The sequence below is a fragment of the Oncorhynchus masou genome, chromosome 5 (assembly GCF_036934945.1).
Source record: "Oncorhynchus masou masou isolate Uvic2021 chromosome 5, UVic_Omas_1.1, whole genome shotgun sequence".
Classification (NCBI taxonomy): domain Eukaryota; kingdom Metazoa; phylum Chordata; class Actinopteri; order Salmoniformes; family Salmonidae; genus Oncorhynchus; species Oncorhynchus masou.
The window spans coordinates 39926603-39946082 of NC_088216.1; the positions used below are offsets into that span (position 1 = coordinate 39926603).

Consider the following 19480-nt stretch of genomic DNA (forward strand, 5'->3'; position numbering starts at 1 on the left):
TCAATCACACCCTGAACACGCCGACGCGCATACAGACGGATTTAAATACAACAAAAATAGAAAATGCACTTGGCGCACACGAGAAAGTGAAGGAATATGTTTTTACCTCCACCCTAGCAGAGTCGGCTCTTGTCGGTCCTAATTCAGCTGGGGTGCCTTTTGCTTTCTTATCTTTGTCTTCTCTCCCTCTCCACGCCTTCATATGTCAGGCATGTGTTTGCGTTCCCACATATGTGAGCCCCAGTGTGGCCGAGTCCAGAGCCAAAGAAACACAGATGGCTCCCAGATGGAAGAGGATATCCAGGCAGTCCAGCACTGTGCGTTCTCGCTCTCTCTTGCTCTGTTCGTTCTCTCTCGCTCTGTGCCTGTTCTCTTGCTCTCGCTTTGTCACTGCTCTCTCTCTGTCACACACACACACACTGTGTGTTCGCGCTCTACCTCTCTCTGTGCTGTGTGAACCTCTCTCTTTCTCTTTCGCCCTCCGTCTGTCTGTCTGTCTGTCTGTCTCTCTGACTCCTCCCCCCTTTTCCCACAGACTCTCTCCTCTTTTTCCAGGCACAGTCTGCTGGGCTGATGTCACCGAATAGGCCACGTCCCCCCTATTTAATGTATTTACCGACGGACATCGTGATTAACATAACTAATTGTACTGGCACCTTCAGGCTAAACAAAGACTGTGACAAGTAAGGGGGGCATTACTTTCCTCTATACCCCCCTTCAAGAGTGGGGCTCTCACAATGTTTTATACCCCCTCTGTGGCCCTTTTTCTTTCTTTGGCGCTCTTTTTGTTTCACCACCTTAATGCAGTCTGGTAGGCCATTGAATCCAGTGTGTGGACACTTGAGGGGAGATGAATGCAACCTCTTGTCCTCAAGCTTCACTGAGTTAAATTTAAGCCAGCAACTGATTTATCGACAGTACAAGAGAAAGGCAGATACAAATCGTAGAACGTGGATGGTTTCGCTTTCCACCAACATTTTTTGGGGGGAATGAAACCTCTAAAAATAGAATTATAATGCAGATTTTAGATTGTCAAGACTGAGTTCCTTCTAATTCTGTGGTGAGTCAATGATTAGGCTCTATAATTGACAACTGGCAAACCACGTACACATAATCAAGGCATTTCAAGGCTCCAGACAGGAGTACTCTAAATAGCACACAAGTGCTCAAACAAACAAACAAACAAACAGCAGTCCAAGACAAACACTAACAGTTCATTAAGACGTGATATAACCCGTACTTGTACGTACACACACACACACACACACACACACACAGATCCTAATTGCCTCCCAAGGTTCAGCTGATACTGCAGGTTAAAACGAGGCAACTAAGCCAAGAGCAGACACACACACACACGCACAGCACAGCTTTATTTGATATCCTTGGACTGATACATTTAGAGAGTGCATCTGGCCAAGGGAGAGAGGGCCAGGTGGCCGTGGCAGAGGGAACAGGAGGTGCAGCACTGACTGCGGGTGCTCTGCAGATGATAAACCCAAACCCAGCCCTACAGGTCAGTGTGTCCATGCTAGCTAGCCCTTAATTCAGATAACACACACCAACCAACCATTCTTACTTAGCCTTTAGCTTTCTCTGCCACGCATACCGTCTGAACTGTCTATGTTTTGGCCATAATCGATCCCATAGAGGGAGAAAGCAAAGCATACACTTATGTAGTCATTTTTTAAGGGGGAAAGTCAATATTGAATGAGGTATGGAATTGCTTTAGCTTCTTCATGCAGTCTCCCACAGCTGTTAACCATTGTGCTAGGCTATGCGGCCGAGACTGAGAAAAAAGGAAAAGGGGACGTTGCTAGCTGCCCACAAAATGAGACACCCCAGTGAACCTCGAGCATCTGTTTCTGTTCACATGCTCTCTCTCTCTCCGAACATCTACTTTTAGAAAAATAAACAGAGTGCTTAAACGACAGCACCGGCACTCTCCTGTAGTCCAGAGGTGGGAGGAACGAGGAGCTTGGGGAGTTTGGATGTTTAGAGGGTCTAAAGGGTAGAGGGAGAAATATATAATCATTACCTCACCCACTCACTAATTACGCCTTGTGATGGATAGCTTGTTGTGTGAGTGAGGGGAATAGGAGGAGGATTGTGGCCTCCACAATGAGCTCATACAATACAGCTACGGGTCGAATGGATACAGATGTGTAGGGCCAATACCTTGACCATTTGGAGCGTGTGTGCCTGTGTGTGTGTGTGTGTCTCACCTGCTTCGTAAAACAAAAGGTGTAGACTAACAGTGAAGTGAGTTGCTTACTTACGGGCCCTTCACAACAATGCAGAGAGAAACCAATAGAAATAATAGAAAAATAATAACACAAGGAATAAATACACAATGAGTAACGATAACACGGGGTACCAGTACCGAGTCGATGTGCAGGGATACGAGGTCATTGAGGTAGATATGTACACATAGGTAGGGATACTGTGACTAAGCAACAGGATAGAAAAACAGTAGCAGCAGCGTATGTGATGAGTCAAATGAGTTAGTGCAAAAAGGGTCAATGCAGATAGTCCGGGTCGCTATTGGTTAACTATTTAACTAACTAGCAGTCTTATGGCTTGGGGGTATAAGCTGTTCAGGGTCCTGTTGGTTCCAGACTTGGTGGATTGGTACCACTTGCTGTGCGGTAGCAGAGAGAACAGTATGACTTGGGTGTCTGGAGTTTTTGACCATTTTTAGGTCCTTTCTCTGACACCACCTGGTATAGAGATCCTGGATGGCAGGGAGCTTGGCCCCAGTGATGTAACGGGTCGTATGCACTACCCTCTATTAGAGGTCGACGATTATGATTTTTCAACGCCGATACCGATTATTGGAGGACCAAAAAATGCCGATACCGATTAATCGGCCGATTTAACAAAAAATAAACAACTTTTTTTTGTTTTTGTAATAATGACAATTACAACAATACTGAATGAACACTTATTTTAACTTAATATAATACATCAATAAAATCAATTTAGTCTCAAATAAATAATGAAACATGTTCAATTTGGTTTAAATAATGCAAAAACAAAGTGTTGGAGAAGAAAGTAAAAGTGCAATATGTGCCATGTAAGAAAGCTAACGTTTAAGTTCCTTGCTCGGAACATGAGAACATATGAAAGCTGGTGGTTCCTTTTAAAATGAGTCTTCAATATTCCCAGGTAAGACGTTTTAGGTTGTAGTTATTATAGGAATTATAGGACTATTTCTCTCTATACCATTTGTATTTCATTAACCTTTGACTATTGGATGTTCTTATAGGCACTTTAGTATTGCCAGTGTAGCTTCCGTCCCTCTCCTCGCTCCTACCTGGGCTCAAACCAGGAACACAACGACAACAGCCACCCTCGAAGCAGCGTTACCCATGCAGAGCAAGGGAAACAACCACTCCAAGTCTCAGAGAGAATGACGTTTGAAACGCTATTAGCACACACCCCGCTAACTAGCTAGCCATTTAACATCGGTTACACCAGCCTAATCTTGGGAGTTGATAGGCTTGAAGTCATAAACAGCTGCTGGCAAACGCACGAAAGTGCTGTTTGAATGAATGCTTACGAGCCTGCTGCTGCCTACCATCGCTCAATCAGACTACTTTATCAAATCATAGACTTAGTTATAACATGATAACACACACAAATCCGAGCCTTTGGTCATTAATATGGCCGAATCCGGAAACTGTCATCTCGAAAACAAGACATTTATTCTCTCAGTGAAATACGGAACCGTTCCGTATTTTATCTAACGGGTGGCATCCATAAGTCTAAATATTCCTGTTACATTGCACAACCTTCAATGTTATGTCATAATTACGTAAAATTATGGCAAATTAGGCGGCCCAAACTGTTGCATATACAATGACTCTGCGTGCAATGAATGCAAGAGAAGTGACACAATTTCACCTGGTTAATATTGCCTGCTAACCTGGATTTCTTTTAGCTAAATATGCAGGTTTAAAAATATATACTCCTGTGTATTGATTTTATTGATTTTAAGAAAGACATTGATGTTTATGGTTAGGTACACATTGGAGCAATGATACGCACCGCATCGATTATATGCAACGCAGGACACACTAGATAAACTAGTAATATCATCAACCATGTAGTTAACTAGTGATTATGATTGATTGTTTTTTATAAGATAAGTTTAATGCTGGCTAGCAACTTACGTTGGCTTACAGCATTTGCAACAATGGGCAGCAGGGGCGGCAGGGTAGCCTAGTGGTTAGAGTGTTGGACTAGTAACCGAAAGGTTGCAAGTTCAAATCCCCGAGCTGACAAGGTACAAATCTGTCGTTCTGCCCCTGAACAGGCAGTTAACTCACTGTTCCTAGGCCGTCATTAAAAATAAGAATTTGTTCTTAACTGACTTGCCTGGTAAAATAAATAAAAATAAAACAGGCAGTCACCTCGTGGAGTGCAATGTAATCAGGTCGTTAGAGCGTTGGACGAGTTAACTCTAAGGTTGCAAGATTGAATCCCCCGAGCTGACAAGGTAAAAATCTGTTGTTCTGCCCCTGAACAAGGCAGTTAACCCACTGTTCCTAGGCCATCATTGAAAATAAGAATGTGTTCTTAACTGACTTGCCTAGTTAAATAAAGGTGTAAAAAATATTTTTAAAAATCGGTGTCCAAAAATACCGATTTCCGATTGTTATGAAAACATGAAATCGGCCCTAATTAATCGGCCATTCCGATTAATCGGTCGACCTCTACCCTCTATAGCGCCTTGCGGTCAGATGCTAAGCAGTTGCCTTACCAAGCAGTGATGCAGCCAGTCAAGATGCTCTCAGTGGTGCAGCTGTATAACTCTTTTAGGATCTGAGGGTCCATGCTGAATCTTTTCAACCTTCTAAGGGGGAACAGGCGTTGTCGTGCCTTCTTCGCGACTGTGTTGGTGTGTGCGGACAATGTTAATTCCTAAGTGATGTGGACACCGAGGAACTTGAAGATCTAGACCCGCTCCACTACAGCCCCATCAATGTCGATGGGGGTGCGAAAGGCCCTCTGTTTCCTGGAATCCACAATCAACTCCTTTGTCTTGTTGAGGGAGAGGTTGTTGTCCTGGCACCACACAGCCAGGTCACTGACCTCCTCCCTAATAGGCTTTCTCATCGTCATCGGTGGTCAGGCCAACCACCGTTGTGTCATCAGCAAAAATTCATGATGGTGTTGGAGTCATGCTTGGCCACGCAGTCGTGGGTGAACAGGGAGTACAGGAGGGGACTAAGCACTCACCCCTGAGGGGCCTGTGTTGTTGCCTACCCTCACCATCTGGAGGTGGTCCATCAAGAAGTGCAGGATCCAGTTTCAGAGGGAGGTGTTCAGTCCTAGGGTCCTGAGCTTAGTGATGAGGGTACTATGGTGTTGAACACTGAGCTATAGTCAATGAACAGCATTATCACGTACAGTAGATGTTCCTCTTGTCCAGGTGGGAGAGGGAAAAGGGGACATTGTGGTCACACCTCGGTAAGTGATACTTTTTGGGGGGGATATATATCAGTGAAATATCAGTGAAAATGACACAATTCCCTTCACTATTGAGCAGAGACTAGGGATTAACACCGGTTCCCGGGACACTCCCGGGACCACTCTACATTTCCTGATATTTTTGATGACAAAACCCGGGAAATTAGCCTACAACATTTCTCCCCAATGTTGCACTAATGCAATTACACAAAATACACAAGATGCGCAGCAGCAGATTGTAAAAAAATAAATAAAAAAGCACATTAACAACACATCCAAACTGGTTGCTGCTTAGAAACCTTTAGAATAGAGTATTTACACAAAGTCACCATAAATTCAAAGGACATGAATGATTGACACTGCCGGACTGCACACTAGACCCGAATGCAGTTAAGAGTTCTAATCAGAAATGAAAATGACATCCCGGTCCGACTCAAGCCCGGTGATCTGAAGCCCGAGCCCAGGCCTGGTACGAGATCACAGAAATTAAATGAGTCCGGAAAAAAGGCTGTATTGATTTAAACTGGTGTTGAGAACAACGGGGCAGAGGCGGGCGGCAGCGGAGTGATGAGACAAGGAAACAGCCATAACTCATAATTCACCTTAGTTATGATCAACTGAATGATGAAAATATTGGAATAAAGTAGGATAATGCAATTGAAGGCATGTATCAAATTCTTGTTTATACTGAAACGCCCAAAGTCATATCCAACCGTTATACTAATTTAAATGTATGTGGTCACCTAGATTATATTTCCCAGCGCCGTTTTGATTGGGATAGTGCCATCGCACGGTGTTGAGACGAGCGTGGGAGACTCATCTAGGTAATTCAATCATTATCCGATTTTTTTTGTTTGTATTCACTGTATCTCCGTTTGGATATTTGGTAACAATTAGGCTGGGGAAAGTTGACGTGAGGGCTAATGATCATCTTTATTCGAGTTTGCTCATCTATTAGATGATCAGGAACATTTAGCTAAGCATGGCGTACAAGCTAAGCATGTCGTACAACTTCTACCTGCAAGCTTCATAAGTTAATGATCAATTTCAAGCAATTTGTACATACCTATGATAGTAATTGTTGCCACATTTGCTGGTGAACTTGCAAAGTCAACAGTTAATAATATTCTTGATCCCCATTTAAAAATTAAAAATTGATGCATATTTATTATGGTAATCATCTCTCCCTATAATTTGATGTTCGCGCTGCACCCGATCCTATAGCTGTACTGCATATCAGCAATCTGTTCGCTAGCTCACCTAACCTGTGTTGATTGACAGTCCAATCAGACGGCCGAGTGTGCATTTCACTAGCCAATCTGTTGCAGGTTATTTTGCAAAGGCAAAGCTGTGACTACTGTCTCTGGCTGCATGTAGAGTCATCCAGGTCGACTCTGTGCCACAAAATGACTGACAAAATATGACAAAAAACCTGTCCAGACAATTACAAGTCATCAGCCTCAAGTCAAAGTCAAGTCCTGAGTCTTGAGTCTCCAAGTCAAAGTTATTTTCTATCAAGGTGAGTCTCAAGTCATCAAACTTGAGTCCACAACTCTGCTATTTTCCTATCATCCCAATCCCACTGATACCCCAAATCTTGACTCCCGTCTTGCATGAAAATTCCTAACTTTATTCTGTAATCCATAGGTTGCATTATCAAAGCACGTTTCGCCTATGCATTTAAAAAATACAGCTAAAACATTTCCCCCGCCTCTCTGCGCTGTCTTGTATTGCTGCCCATATGAGAGCTTGGGTAGAGAATGTGCGATCAACAAATGGGATGCGATTAGATATGGATGATTTTATTTTATGAGCTGATGAGATATTCTGTAATTTTTTGAGGTTATTTAGCAAGTTTAGCAACTTTGGTCATTTTACTTTTGTTTGACTGCCGTTACAAAGTTTGTATGATTTGACGACTCTGTAGCCTACTCGGGTTGCGTCCTGAGCGAGCTCTGTGTCGAGATGCCCTAGGCCTACTAGTAAAATGCATTGAATTAATTGAGGAACATAACGCTCAGAATTTGTGAACGGCCTGTTTTCGAAATTCACAACAATGTCATTGGCGATCAAAGTTACTCTATCATTACTAAATATCCATTTCATCTGCTGTTAAATCTTTACATAGTGAAGCAGCCAAGACAGCGATGTGGCCCAGCGCCCCTCTCATTTTGGGAGAACCCTGGCATAGTGACCATATCTTGGATTTAAATGCTTTAAATGGTCACTTACATTTTTTTTTGCGGTATTATATGAATATCCTAGCGGAAAATATGAATCCCTAGCAGAGACAATCAATACCCCATCATGACCATAGTCACATTACCCAAATGTACTTATCGGGGATGAAATATGTTGTGTGGTTCAGTGTCATTCAGTGAAAGACCTAGACACAAACAGTTATGCTCCCCTCTTGGAGCGAACCCAAAAGTCTTTACACACAATTTACACTCGCACCACCTTGTGCTAGGAAAACACAGCCAACCCCGGTCAGCTGAGGTGACTACTGAAAGGTGTCATTATCATCACAAAAGGTGGCCACGTAGCCTCATGAATGGCTGTGGTAGCGCTGATGGGAGGCTCCATCTCAAAGGGGGGGGGCTGGGGTAGAAGAACCTTGCTTCTTAAATGGGCAATTATCTCTAGGCTTTTAACATGCCCCCAAGGGCAACAAAGCTGGGGCTAGCCCAACAGCACTTTGGGCCTGCTCTTATCAGTGTGAGAGAAAGCTACCAAGCAGCACAACGCAACAGGATCCCCAGGAGCCCCATTGTGCTAAGGCGACACACGAATGATCTGAATGCAATCAACGGCTAATGTATTAGCATTAGCGCTACATATGGTTTACATCTGTGACGGCTTCAGTCAAGTGTCGTGCTGTATTAGCATACGAAGCCATTCAAGAAAATTTTAGAGAAAAAAGTTTGAGAAGCATGCAGGGGGGAGGCAGCAGCAATTACTTAAATTACATTTGGTGATAATGGCGTCATGAACGTTAATGCTTATGTAAACATGCTAATGACAGACAGACAGACAGACAGACAGACAGACAGACAGACAGACAGACAGACAGACAGACAGACAAACAAGGTAGCCTACTCGGGAATTAAACAAACAAGGCAGCTTGAGTGTTTGCAAATGCATTTTCTATAAACCACGTGACTTAAATGATTCATTAACTTCATTTGCAATGCTGCGCAAACATGCTCACGCTAGCCAAATTGAGATCCATGCAGGAAGTCAACAACACTGGGATGCTGCAAAGTGTCTTTCTTTCAGCCGTAAATGACCTATCCCCCTCCCCCACACATTGTTTTAAGTAGACACCTGTGAGTATTTGTGTGTGTGTGTGTGTTATTGTGTACGTCTGTTGGAGGCCACGCTTGTCTTTCGTCATTCACAGGCTTGAGAGCCAGCCAAAACAGCTTGCTCCTTGGCTTGCCTCCCACTCACCATATCTCAGCCCACAGGAGTTCTTTTGGAATCAATGAAAGCAAAATGCACCTGAATCTCTGAGTCTCACTCTCTCTCCTCTGCTTTTCCGCAGTCCCGTTGGATCTTTTAATGCCATATTTTCCATTACATCTGCTGTAGGGACAACTTGACGGGAGACATAATCATTTTCTCCATGTCTGGTAGGGTCATTAGCAGTGAAGGAAAAACATGCAAAATAAATAAGATGCTTGGCAGTGGTATGGTCACACGCTAAATCTCGGGGACTATTTTATTCGCTGCATACTCAGCACAATAATGGTATAAAATCAGAACAGGCCATGGGAAGTCCTATGGGTGTTCTCTTCCCGGCCTCGTGTCCCCCCCTCTTTGCAGCAACTCAATTCAAAGCTATCGATTCACTCAAAGACTCGTTCGCATATCATCCTGGGGATATTAAAAACAAATGGGTCGGGGGGGGGGGGTGCGCTCATAGCGAAAACACAAGAAAACCCATTGACTGCTACTTTACCCCCCCCTCCCCTCCATTACCCCCAAGCTCCACCTTACCCCCCCCCTCCCCCCATGGCCTATTGTACCCTCCTTTTCAGACACTCCTATATCACCAATAACAAATGGGTCCCTTTTTTTTCTCTCTCTCACCCCCCCCCCACACTTCTTGTTCCCTCTCTCTCCTTCTCTCCCTTGCTCTCGATGAAAGGCAGGCATTGAGCCGGCAGTGGCATTCCAAAACCTCAGCCCACGGCTCCAGAGTGTCTGGCTATTCAACACTGCTGGGAGCGATTAGTTTAAGTAAGGCCTGACCCGCCTACTCACCCATGGAAAACCGTCAGATCTCTTGTTACACTTTGGTTGGAGAAGGGAGGACTGTGCTTTCGAGTGCCTGTGTGTGCAACTGTGCATGTTGGTGTGTTAATGTGCGAGTGTGTGTGTGTGTGGTTGTGAGAGAGAGCGCGTGTGTGTTCGCACACACGCAAAGAATTTATGAGAGGTGGGTCACACGCTCACTTGGCTGCATCTTCCCTAAGTTTCCACAGAGGAAGGCCAAGTGTGGGACAGACGCCAAACCTTTTCTCCAATAACTCTGTTAAACGATATTCAATAACCACCTTCTCCTTTTCTCTCCAGTTAAACCGTGCACCAGATAAACCAATCGGGCGATCCGTGGCTGACTCCATATATAGCTAAAGCCTTACATGCCCTTACTTACAGTATTCTAATCATTAAAGTGTACAAGGCAGCGAGAGATCTCTTGAAGTTTGGCCTGCTCTGCCAACCTTACCAAATTCTCAGCACATAAACAACTGCTTAGAAGCAAAAAATGCCAGACTGACAGTCGGAGTGCAATGTGCATGCTTTCTATGGCGATACTGTTGCTTTCATACATACAGTATGCAGGCATAAAGCCTTTTTTCTATAGTATAGCCTAGTAACATATACAATATGCATACTGCGTTCTTAGTTTCTTATAGTCTACACCGACAGTGTTATAAGTAATTTGAAGTCTACGGTTAACATGAGCACAGTGCTTTAATGTACTTAACAGCCACCTTGTAAAACAATGGTGACTTTGCTACTGCTTTTTATAGGGAACAGACATTTTGCAATGGGCACGTCTGACATGGCAGTAGGGCAAGTAAAAAATAAAAAAAAGCACGAACCGCATTCCTCTTAATATTAAATGGTTTAACCTGAGCTTCATTCCAAGATGGTGGTTTGTCGTCCATTGTGCTTGCAGGAAGGACCTGACAATAGTGCCACTTTCAGCCCTACAAAGAACTTTATTGTTCCTGTCATGTCAGAGACGAAACAATAGACAGGTGAAATGAAACGTACGTCAACACGGGGGCCCGGGAAAGAGAAAGTCCTCATCTTTTGGATTCAAAGGCGTGCTTTGACATCGCCAGCCAAAGACCTCTCATCTCATTGGGGTGTTTGGTTACTGTGTGTGTGTGTGTGCGTAGATATTTTGTATGTGTGTGTGTGTGTTTCTTCCTCCACCTGCAGTTGATCCCATAATAACCTTCTAGTTATCCCCCGGGCCGGAGCAGCTGTGTTGTGCTCTTGCCTGGCGACGGCCACACCTGTGTAGTGTGTTATGCAGGTGGCTCATCTGGAGGGTTACATTGGTAACACCTGGCCAAGCAGAGATAGAGCCTGCGGGGGGGATTTGTGAAGGGCTCAATTACAGCTTGGCTAGATAAGGACTCTGGGGTATAGCCCAAACACACACGCATACACACACAGACAGACATGCCTTTGCCTTACTCAAGGTTCAGTCGCAGGGATGTTTAAGCTTATTGAAGGTGCGCTCCCCTCCAAGGTGTGTGTGTGTGTGTGTGTGTGTGTGTGTGTGTGTGTGTGTGTGTGTGTGTGTGTGTGTGTGTGTGTGTGTGTGTGTGTGGGGGGGTCTGTGTGTGTGTTAAAGAGAGCGAGAGAGAACCAAACACCCCAGACTGAGGATGATGAGCCTATCTGTCTCGGCTTTGTGACTATGAGAGGAAAACTAACAAAAAACACTACTAGAGGAAAGAGACATAAACATCACGTACACTACATGACCAAAAGTATGTGGACACCTGCTCGTCGAACGTCTCATTCTAAAATCATGGGCATTGATATGGAGTTGGTCCCCACTTTGCTGCTATAACAGCCTCCACTCATCTGGGAAGGCTTTCCACTAGATGTTGGAACATTGCTGCGGGGACTTGCTTTCATTCAGCCACAAGAGCATTAGTGATGTCGGGCACTGATATTGGGCGATTAGGCTGGGCTTGCAGTCTGCATTCCAATTCATCCCAAAGGTGTTTGATAGGGTTGAGGTCAGGGCTCTGTGCAGGACAAGTTCTTCCACACTGACAGTTCTTCTCGACAAACAATTTCTGTATGGACCTCGCTTTGTGCACGGAGGCATTGTCATGCTGAAACAGGAAAGGGCCTTCCCCAAACTGTTGCCACAAAGTTGGAAGCTCAGAATCGTCTACAATGTCATTGTATGCTGTAGCGTTAAGATTTCCCTTTACTGGAACTAAGGGGCCTACCTCGAACCATGAAAACAGACCCAGACCATTAATCCTCCTCCACCAAACTTTACAGTTGGCACTATGCATGTTTTTCTGGCATCCGCCAACACCATATTTGTCCGTCGGACTGCTAGATGGTGAAGCATGATTCATCCCTCCAGAGAATGCGTTTCCACTGCTCCAGAGTCCAATGGTGTCGAGCTTTACACCACTCCAGCCAACACTTGACATTGCGCATGGTGAGTTTAGGCTTGTGTGTGGCTGCTCGGCCATGGAAACCCATTTCATGAACCTCCCGACGAAAAGTTATTGTGCTGAAATTGCTTCCAGAGGCAGTTTGGAACTCGGTAGTAAGTGGAAACAATTTGTACGCACTACGTGCTTCAACACTCGGCGCTCCCGTTCTGTGAGCTTGTGGTCTACCACTTCACAGCTGAGCCGTTAATGCTCCTAGACATTTCCAGTTCACAATAACAGCACTTACAGTTGACCGGGGCAGCTCTAGCAGGGCAGAAATTTGATGAACTGACTTGTTGGAAAGGTGGCATCCTATGACAGCGCCACGTTGAAAGTCGCTGAGCTCTTCAGTAAGGCCATTATACTGCCCATGTTTGTCTATAGAGATTGTATGGCTGTATACTCAGTTTTATACACATGTCAGAAATGGGTGTGGCTGAAATAACCAAATCCACTCATTTGAAGGGGTGTCCACATACTTTTGTATATATAGTATAGGTCTGAATAGATCATATTCCAACAAGAGCAAGTTGGTCTGGTAAATTGGAGATACGTGAATAACGGAACAACAGTAGGGTTTCCTTTCACAACAACAGTATTCATAAAGCATCTCAGAGTATAAGTGCTGATCTAGGATCAGGTATCCCCTGTTCATAAGACCTGATCTACAAAAAGAGTCAACAGAGACTGTGCTTTCTCAAAAAGCTGGGATCTTTTAATGTTGACTGTACTATACTGACTCTGTTTTACAAATCTTTCATTGAGAGTATTTAAACTTTTTGTATTGTTTGTTGGTTTGGCAAAGCCACTGTCAGCCAGAGAAATACGCTGAGAAGGATTATCACCAAGGCAAGCAAGGTACCTGGAGTCAAACAGACAGACCTGGATGAGATCTTTAAGGTCAGAACCCCACTTCAAGGATCACAAAATAATTTTAGACCCAAGCCACCCCCTGTACCCGGACGTACTACCTGTCCCAGACCTGCTGTTTTCAACTCTCAAGAGACAGCAGGAGTGGTAGAGATACTCTTAATGATCAGCTATGAAAAGCCAACTGACATTTACTCCTGAGGTGCTGACTTGCTGCACCCTCGACAACTACTGTGATTATTATTATTTGACCATGCTGGTCATTTATGAACATTTGAACATCTTGGCCATGTTCTGTTATAATCTCCACCCGGCACAGCCAGAAGAGGACTAGCCACCCCTCATAGCCTGGTTCCTCTCTAGGTTTCTTCCTAGGTTTTGGCCTTTGTAGGGAATTTTTCCTAGCCACCGTGATCCAACACCTGCATTGCTTGCTGTTTGGGATTTTAGGCTGGTTTTCTGTACAGCACTTTGAGATATCAGCTGATGTACGAAGGGCAATATAAATAAATTTGATTTGAACCCAGACTTTGAACTACTCCCCTCTGTGCGCAGGTATAGGGCACACCTCGTCAGGAAAAATAAAACTAGACAATAATTTCTGCCAGGTGTGATATCCCTCCTAAATAGCTTGGGCTAATGTTCCTATTGACCCAGTAAGGCCAGCAGGCTAGTCTCCTTTCATTGGTATGTAACTGTTGTGAAAGTTGTATTGTCAATTTGTTTTGTATTTAAACGCCACTTTAAAAGTGTATGTGACACTGCAACAAAATTTCCCCGCGGGGACAAAGTCAGTAAAATAAGAACTGCATTCAGGAAGATCTAAAAGACTGATCCTGGATCAGGACTTTATGATTACAGACCTCCATCCCTGAGCGGCTCTGAAGCTCAGCAGGACTGGAAATAGAGCAGAGATGGATGGGGTGCAGTTTGATGAGATAGTATGAGGAGTCATAAAGCACTCGTACAACAGAGACACATGGGAAGAGTTGTAAGGGAGACTTTTCCTGAATCTTTCATCAACCGCCTTCATGACGCAAGCCTTGATTTAGGTCAGCCGGTTAGCCAGAAAAGGTTAGCATGAGTTCTAAAGCACATAACAAGACAGACTTGGACAGTGTTACGCATTCTTTGTCATGAGCTGATGTTTTCTTTTACAGCCAATGATGTGTCGCGTCAATATTCCCGATTATGACAATGTAAAGAATGCTTTGCGAGAGAAGGTTCGCAGCAACGTTGTCCAAACTTGAGTTTCTCATTTGAAAACCAGTCCATATTGTACTATCAGTCTTCAATGGGAAACTCATACAAGCATGGATTTGAACTCTCCTCTGGGTGCTGACAAGCCCACTGCAGCTGAGCCCCAACCCCATTGACCAGGAGAGAGAGTAAGCGAGAGGGGTAGAATATCCCCGAAAGCCGTGGAGAATAGGGGGAACCAATCCGAACTAGGCTTTGTCTGGGCTGGAAGAGGGAAGAACGGGTATTAAAAAAAGCATAATGTGGTGATAAGTTCCTTTCAGTTCCCTTTTTACACTGTGAGCCCTCTAATTTACTACTGGGTGACTAGTACTTTTGTTCTCGGTCAATGTCCTCCTCTTAAAGTAGGAGACTAAATAAATGCCTGCATATAATAAGGCCCCCACGTCCCACCAGTCAAATGCCCAAAAATACAGCTGGGTAGAAAGGATACATGCATTTCCAATGATAGTTTTGAAAGAAACACTTTTCACAGCAGGACACAAAGGTCTTATCCATTTTGGGGAACTTTTCAAAAGCACCTAAGAAATATGCTAAACATATTCCGAATCCCATAGCTGGTTTCAAACACATGAATGTGTCATATAATACCAATGTGCGACGCGGCTACAGTGACACTACCTACATTAAAGAGGCTAGTTAGTAAAACAAAATGAAAGTGTTAACAGCTCTGCGAAGAGAGCCCTGTAGTCAACTCAACGCCATAACAAAAAGCCCCTGAGAAGTAATCATCTTAAGACGGTCTGCTGAAAAACAAACCAAGGGTTTAACATGGAGAGGGGAGCAGAGGAGCAGAGAGAGGAGAGGAGCGGAGCACGCCCCAGCGCAGGCCCACTAATAGGTCTCGTCTCCTGTAGACTGGCATTCCAGAGAACTGTTATTGGCGGGCGATCCGAAGAGCAGGGCCCACATCTGGATCCAATCCTCCCACCCGGTCCGTGCAGCGCACAGCAACAAGAAACAGCTGTGCGAACCTGGCGTCAATTAGCTTCACATTCTCCTGACAGTTAATCCGTTCCTCTCCCCCTTTTTTTTCTTCCTCCCTCACTCTCTCTTTCTGTCTCTCTCTCTCCTTCACTTTAGGTTGCCTCACAGGCTGAAGTAATAGGGGTTTGTGAAATAAGGAGCAGTCAATAAGGAGAATGGATGGACGGCGACTATCTCATGAAAACACGCAACATGAGGGTCTGTCAAGGGAGAACCATTGAGTCAGTGAGTCGTGTTTAGCCTTGTGGAGGAGATTTAGGGTAGATGTCATGACTACCAAAACATGGGTGAACTTCAAAATGGATGTGAGGGAATAGATTGATTTATTTTGGGTAAAAGGTTTGTTTTCATTTAGACTTTTTGGAGTTGGTATTTAGTAGTTTAGTATAGATTATGACCCTCATTACTGAATAGAAGACTTTGGAACAGAATAATTGTTTTTGTTGTGGCTCTAATTGATGAGGTTATGGAATAGCGAGGCACCCTGATATTACTCAACGCTAAGCATGAAAGTGTGCTCAAGTTGTTTCCACTCATAACAACACTTCACAAATGTCTAAGAATGATCTGCCTGTGCACACACATTGAACAAAATGTCATCGCCCATCAGTGATGAGTCAAACCTCAAACCCAATTCAATTCCACCCCGCTCAAATCATCCGCGTTTCTGAATCAAACATAGATTCATCCTCTGATAGTTAATGGGAGCCAGACTTAGAGCAAACCTCCTCCAATCTGATGGGCCTGACGATGGAGCTGGATGAGCCCCCAGCCAGCGCAATACCGTGGGGCCCAGTAAAGCATTAACAGGTGTTACTGGTGGAAAAGACCCACTCGGAGACCAGAGAGAGCAGCACATGAGAGGAAATGAGGATGCTGGGCTGACTCACTCCCCGCTACAGGCACCTCTCTCTCCACAGCGCCAGGGAAATTGTCCCACACGACAACACAAAGGGGCCAGATCTGGCAACCCGGATGAGCCACTCCAGCCAAACTCAATTAGGAGCCTAATGCAAACCTGCAGGGCTTTGTAATTTATTTCCCTTTTAAAAGTCAGGGGATTGGAATCTGACTCGCTCACACACACACACACACACACACACACAAAGAAAAGCGAGAAAGAAAGAAGGAAAAAGAGGGAAATTGTAGGAGCGTCCAACTTGGCCACATGTTTTCAAGTGGATTTAATTTAATCAAGAGACAAAACAGCAACAATTTGGGGGAATGATTGAGAAAGAACATGAGTGATGGTGTACTACTCAGCGATGGTGTACTCCCAGCAAAGACAATGAAGGTCACCACTCTCCCATCCATATTCTAAAACCGTTCATTTCATTTTTTTTTTAAACAACAACTACGTACTAACTAGATGTAATTTAACATGTATCCCGGTCAACGTTTTGGACCAAAATCCCCGAACACTAAGAACCATAAAACGATTACAGGTCTAACATGGCTGCCAGAGGAGCTCTGCTGCTCCCTGCTGGTTACTGTAACAAAAATATGTTCATCATTATCATCATCATTACTGTCTTGTCTTTGTCAGGCCATCGTTTGTTATTCTGACGTTAGGGGAAAAAGGGAGACGAATTGGTGGCCCCCGGGGTCAAACAATGATACAGTTGTGCCCTGAGGCTCTGGCTAGAACTGGCGACCCCACTTGCATTGCATGACTGTGCCTTTGTCCCACAGGCTAAGTAGACAAGTGGGAGTTCTCTATTGGCAGTCTTTCGACCGCCTGGTGTTATTGTCTTGAAAAGCTGTAAACTCCAGATGGTGCAAAACTTTGCCTGGTGGATTAATTCCAAATCCTCCAATGAAAAGGCACATTTAGAGTGGCGGCCCTGCTATTGAATCAAATTGGAGCATAATAGCAGGATAGTATGAGCTATACGAGGGCAAAGCTCACAACAGAAGGATATGCATGTTATAATTGCCTAAAGTTAGGCTACAAAAATGTAATTATCTAACCATGACATGAATGAAAACGGTTAATTATGTTTACTTAAGTTATGAGGTAATCAAACAATATATTAGTGAAATAATGAGACACATTTGCATTGATACCAAATGTGTGAATATTTTGGTAAATGTTGGTCCCATTGAACGTGTCTGCATACTGAACATCATAACATCAAAACACCCTTGACAAAAGACTGTTTCCGCATTGTTCCTGAGTATGAGAGACCCAGGTGTAGGTGACGCAGGTTTATGTGATTTTTGAACTTTTCCTGTTGAAAAGTGATATCCCAAGTATAAATATAGTAAAGTACGCACACTAAAGGGTAAAAAAAAATGTTTTGAGAAAAATCGTGTTTTTGAGAGACAACTGTAAACCTCAAGGAGTAGAGCATTAGATGAGTTGGTTTGATGGGAAGTTGTGATGTCATCGGCCTCCCTCTCGCTTGAGGAACAATAGATAACAAAAGAGGAAAGCCCCCCCCCCCCCCCCCCCCTGACTTACCTGGACCACCTAACTACCTATTGAGATGTGCCTTTTGTTAAATGAGGTGAAAATGAGTCTGACTGCCACTTTAAATTAGCAGAGACGGAAGAGGAAGCCAGACACCCCACTCCCCTGATTGTTTTCCCTTTTCTCCTGTTTAGTGCATTGCCTTTAATTTACGTAGACCAGACCCAGCTTCTATTGCATTGGTGTCTATGGGAGACAGAACCAGTTAAGTAGACCGGAACTGAACAATTATAATCAATGGTAAACGACCGAAGTAATATATCTTCATTTATCCACCATCTTTGATTTTTAGCGCATCATCCACACACATTGCATAGGATAATATACAAATAATCCAAATAATAATACCCCAAAACGCCCACAAACACGTGTTGCGTGTATTTTACAACACCAAAACATATACCACCCCACAGCATTAGCCTACATAGATACTAGTTTAGTTAGGCTACTTACATTGAAAAGCGCCCGGAATCCCGACCATGCTCTTCGCACTTTGAATGACAATGTGCACGTTTCAAGGCACAGCCAACTGTAATTAAAATTATATATGCTCGTCGATTGATATCTCGCATTGACTTGTTGTTTCTCAATGAAGATAAAAGCCCGCTGTGATTCGTAACACTGCATCAGGTATCACCGGGCATAGGCTGCTACTGTAGCAAGATTGCGCTGAATATTTGAGTGGGCGGGACTATTTGTAATCCTTTCGCCAAAAAGCAAATACACTGCTGCGTTATTACACTGTCGTAACAGCAGGGAAATACGAACACCAGTGTGTTGGAAATGATTAACGCGAGTCACGACAGAATAGACCACCACTTGCTCACATATCCACATTTAGACCAAATGTTTTTTGTTGTTGCTTTGGAGCCATTTCTTTTAAATCAAGATATCCATTAGGTTTTTGGCAATGCATAAAGGTCATATACTGTAGTCTTAATGTCATTAGGCTACTTGTCAACATTTTATCCATGGTGAGAATGTTTAGATTGATTCGGTGCTATATTTTGGTCATGTTGTGGGCTAATTTGAGCATCGATGCACAGCCATCACGTGCTAATCAATATATTAATATTTACGGAAAAATGTATAAAATCTATGAACTCATTACTGTAAGTCGTTCTGGATAAGAGCATCTACAAATGACTAAAATGTAAAATATTTGATAATAATAATAATGTATATTCAACAGAGATGGCCGTAGGCCTAAAACACATACACTTCCAATATTTATTTGAGGCATCCTCGTGCCATGTATGAAGTGTTGCTTTCTTGCCTTTCTACAACACAACAACCTATTGAAGGCAAGGAATGATTGGCATTGGACCCCATCCAGGCCCTCATATGTTGTTTCTCTAGCAAACACGATATTTAATTTGGTTGCTGAGAGCTAGCCCCCCCTCCCCCCCACCTCATTCCCTCCCCCAGCCAAGCAAACACATGCCACATGCTCCTGCCTCCTCCCCCATCCACCACCCCTGCAAGGCTGCCACCTGCTCTAGGGAGCATGATGCACAGCTGCTGAGTTACAATAACAAATGAACGCCCACCATGACCCGGTCCAATACCTGCTACTACAGGCTGCAGCCCATCAACCCCACCAGGGACCTTCACCTATCGGAGGGTGGCTTGAAGAAGGAGCAAGTGAGCTTGTCATCTTTGGGTCTGCTCTTGTCTGCTTTCTCAACTGCATCGAACTGAT

The 19480-nt window shown here is 44.0% G+C and overlaps 1 protein-coding gene across 2 annotated transcripts in view; it reads right to left on the reverse strand.

The window, feature by feature from the left end:
- The window catches only part of LOC135539570 (protein CBFA2T2-like), a 50185-nt gene extending 31733 nt beyond the window's left edge, over positions 1 to 18452 (reverse strand). The window contains exon 1 of one of the 2 annotated variants that reach the window (XM_064965517.1): positions 18232 to 18452. In XM_064965517.1, the coding sequence (XP_064821589.1) occupies positions 18232 to 18259 (28 nt within the window). In that variant the 5' untranslated portion in view covers positions 18260 to 18452. Of the gene's footprint in view, positions 1 to 106; positions 494 to 18231 lie in introns of those variants that run through there. The other variant, XM_064965518.1, reaches the window with a different exon arrangement.
- Positions 18453 to 19480: the final 1028 nt, after the last annotated feature.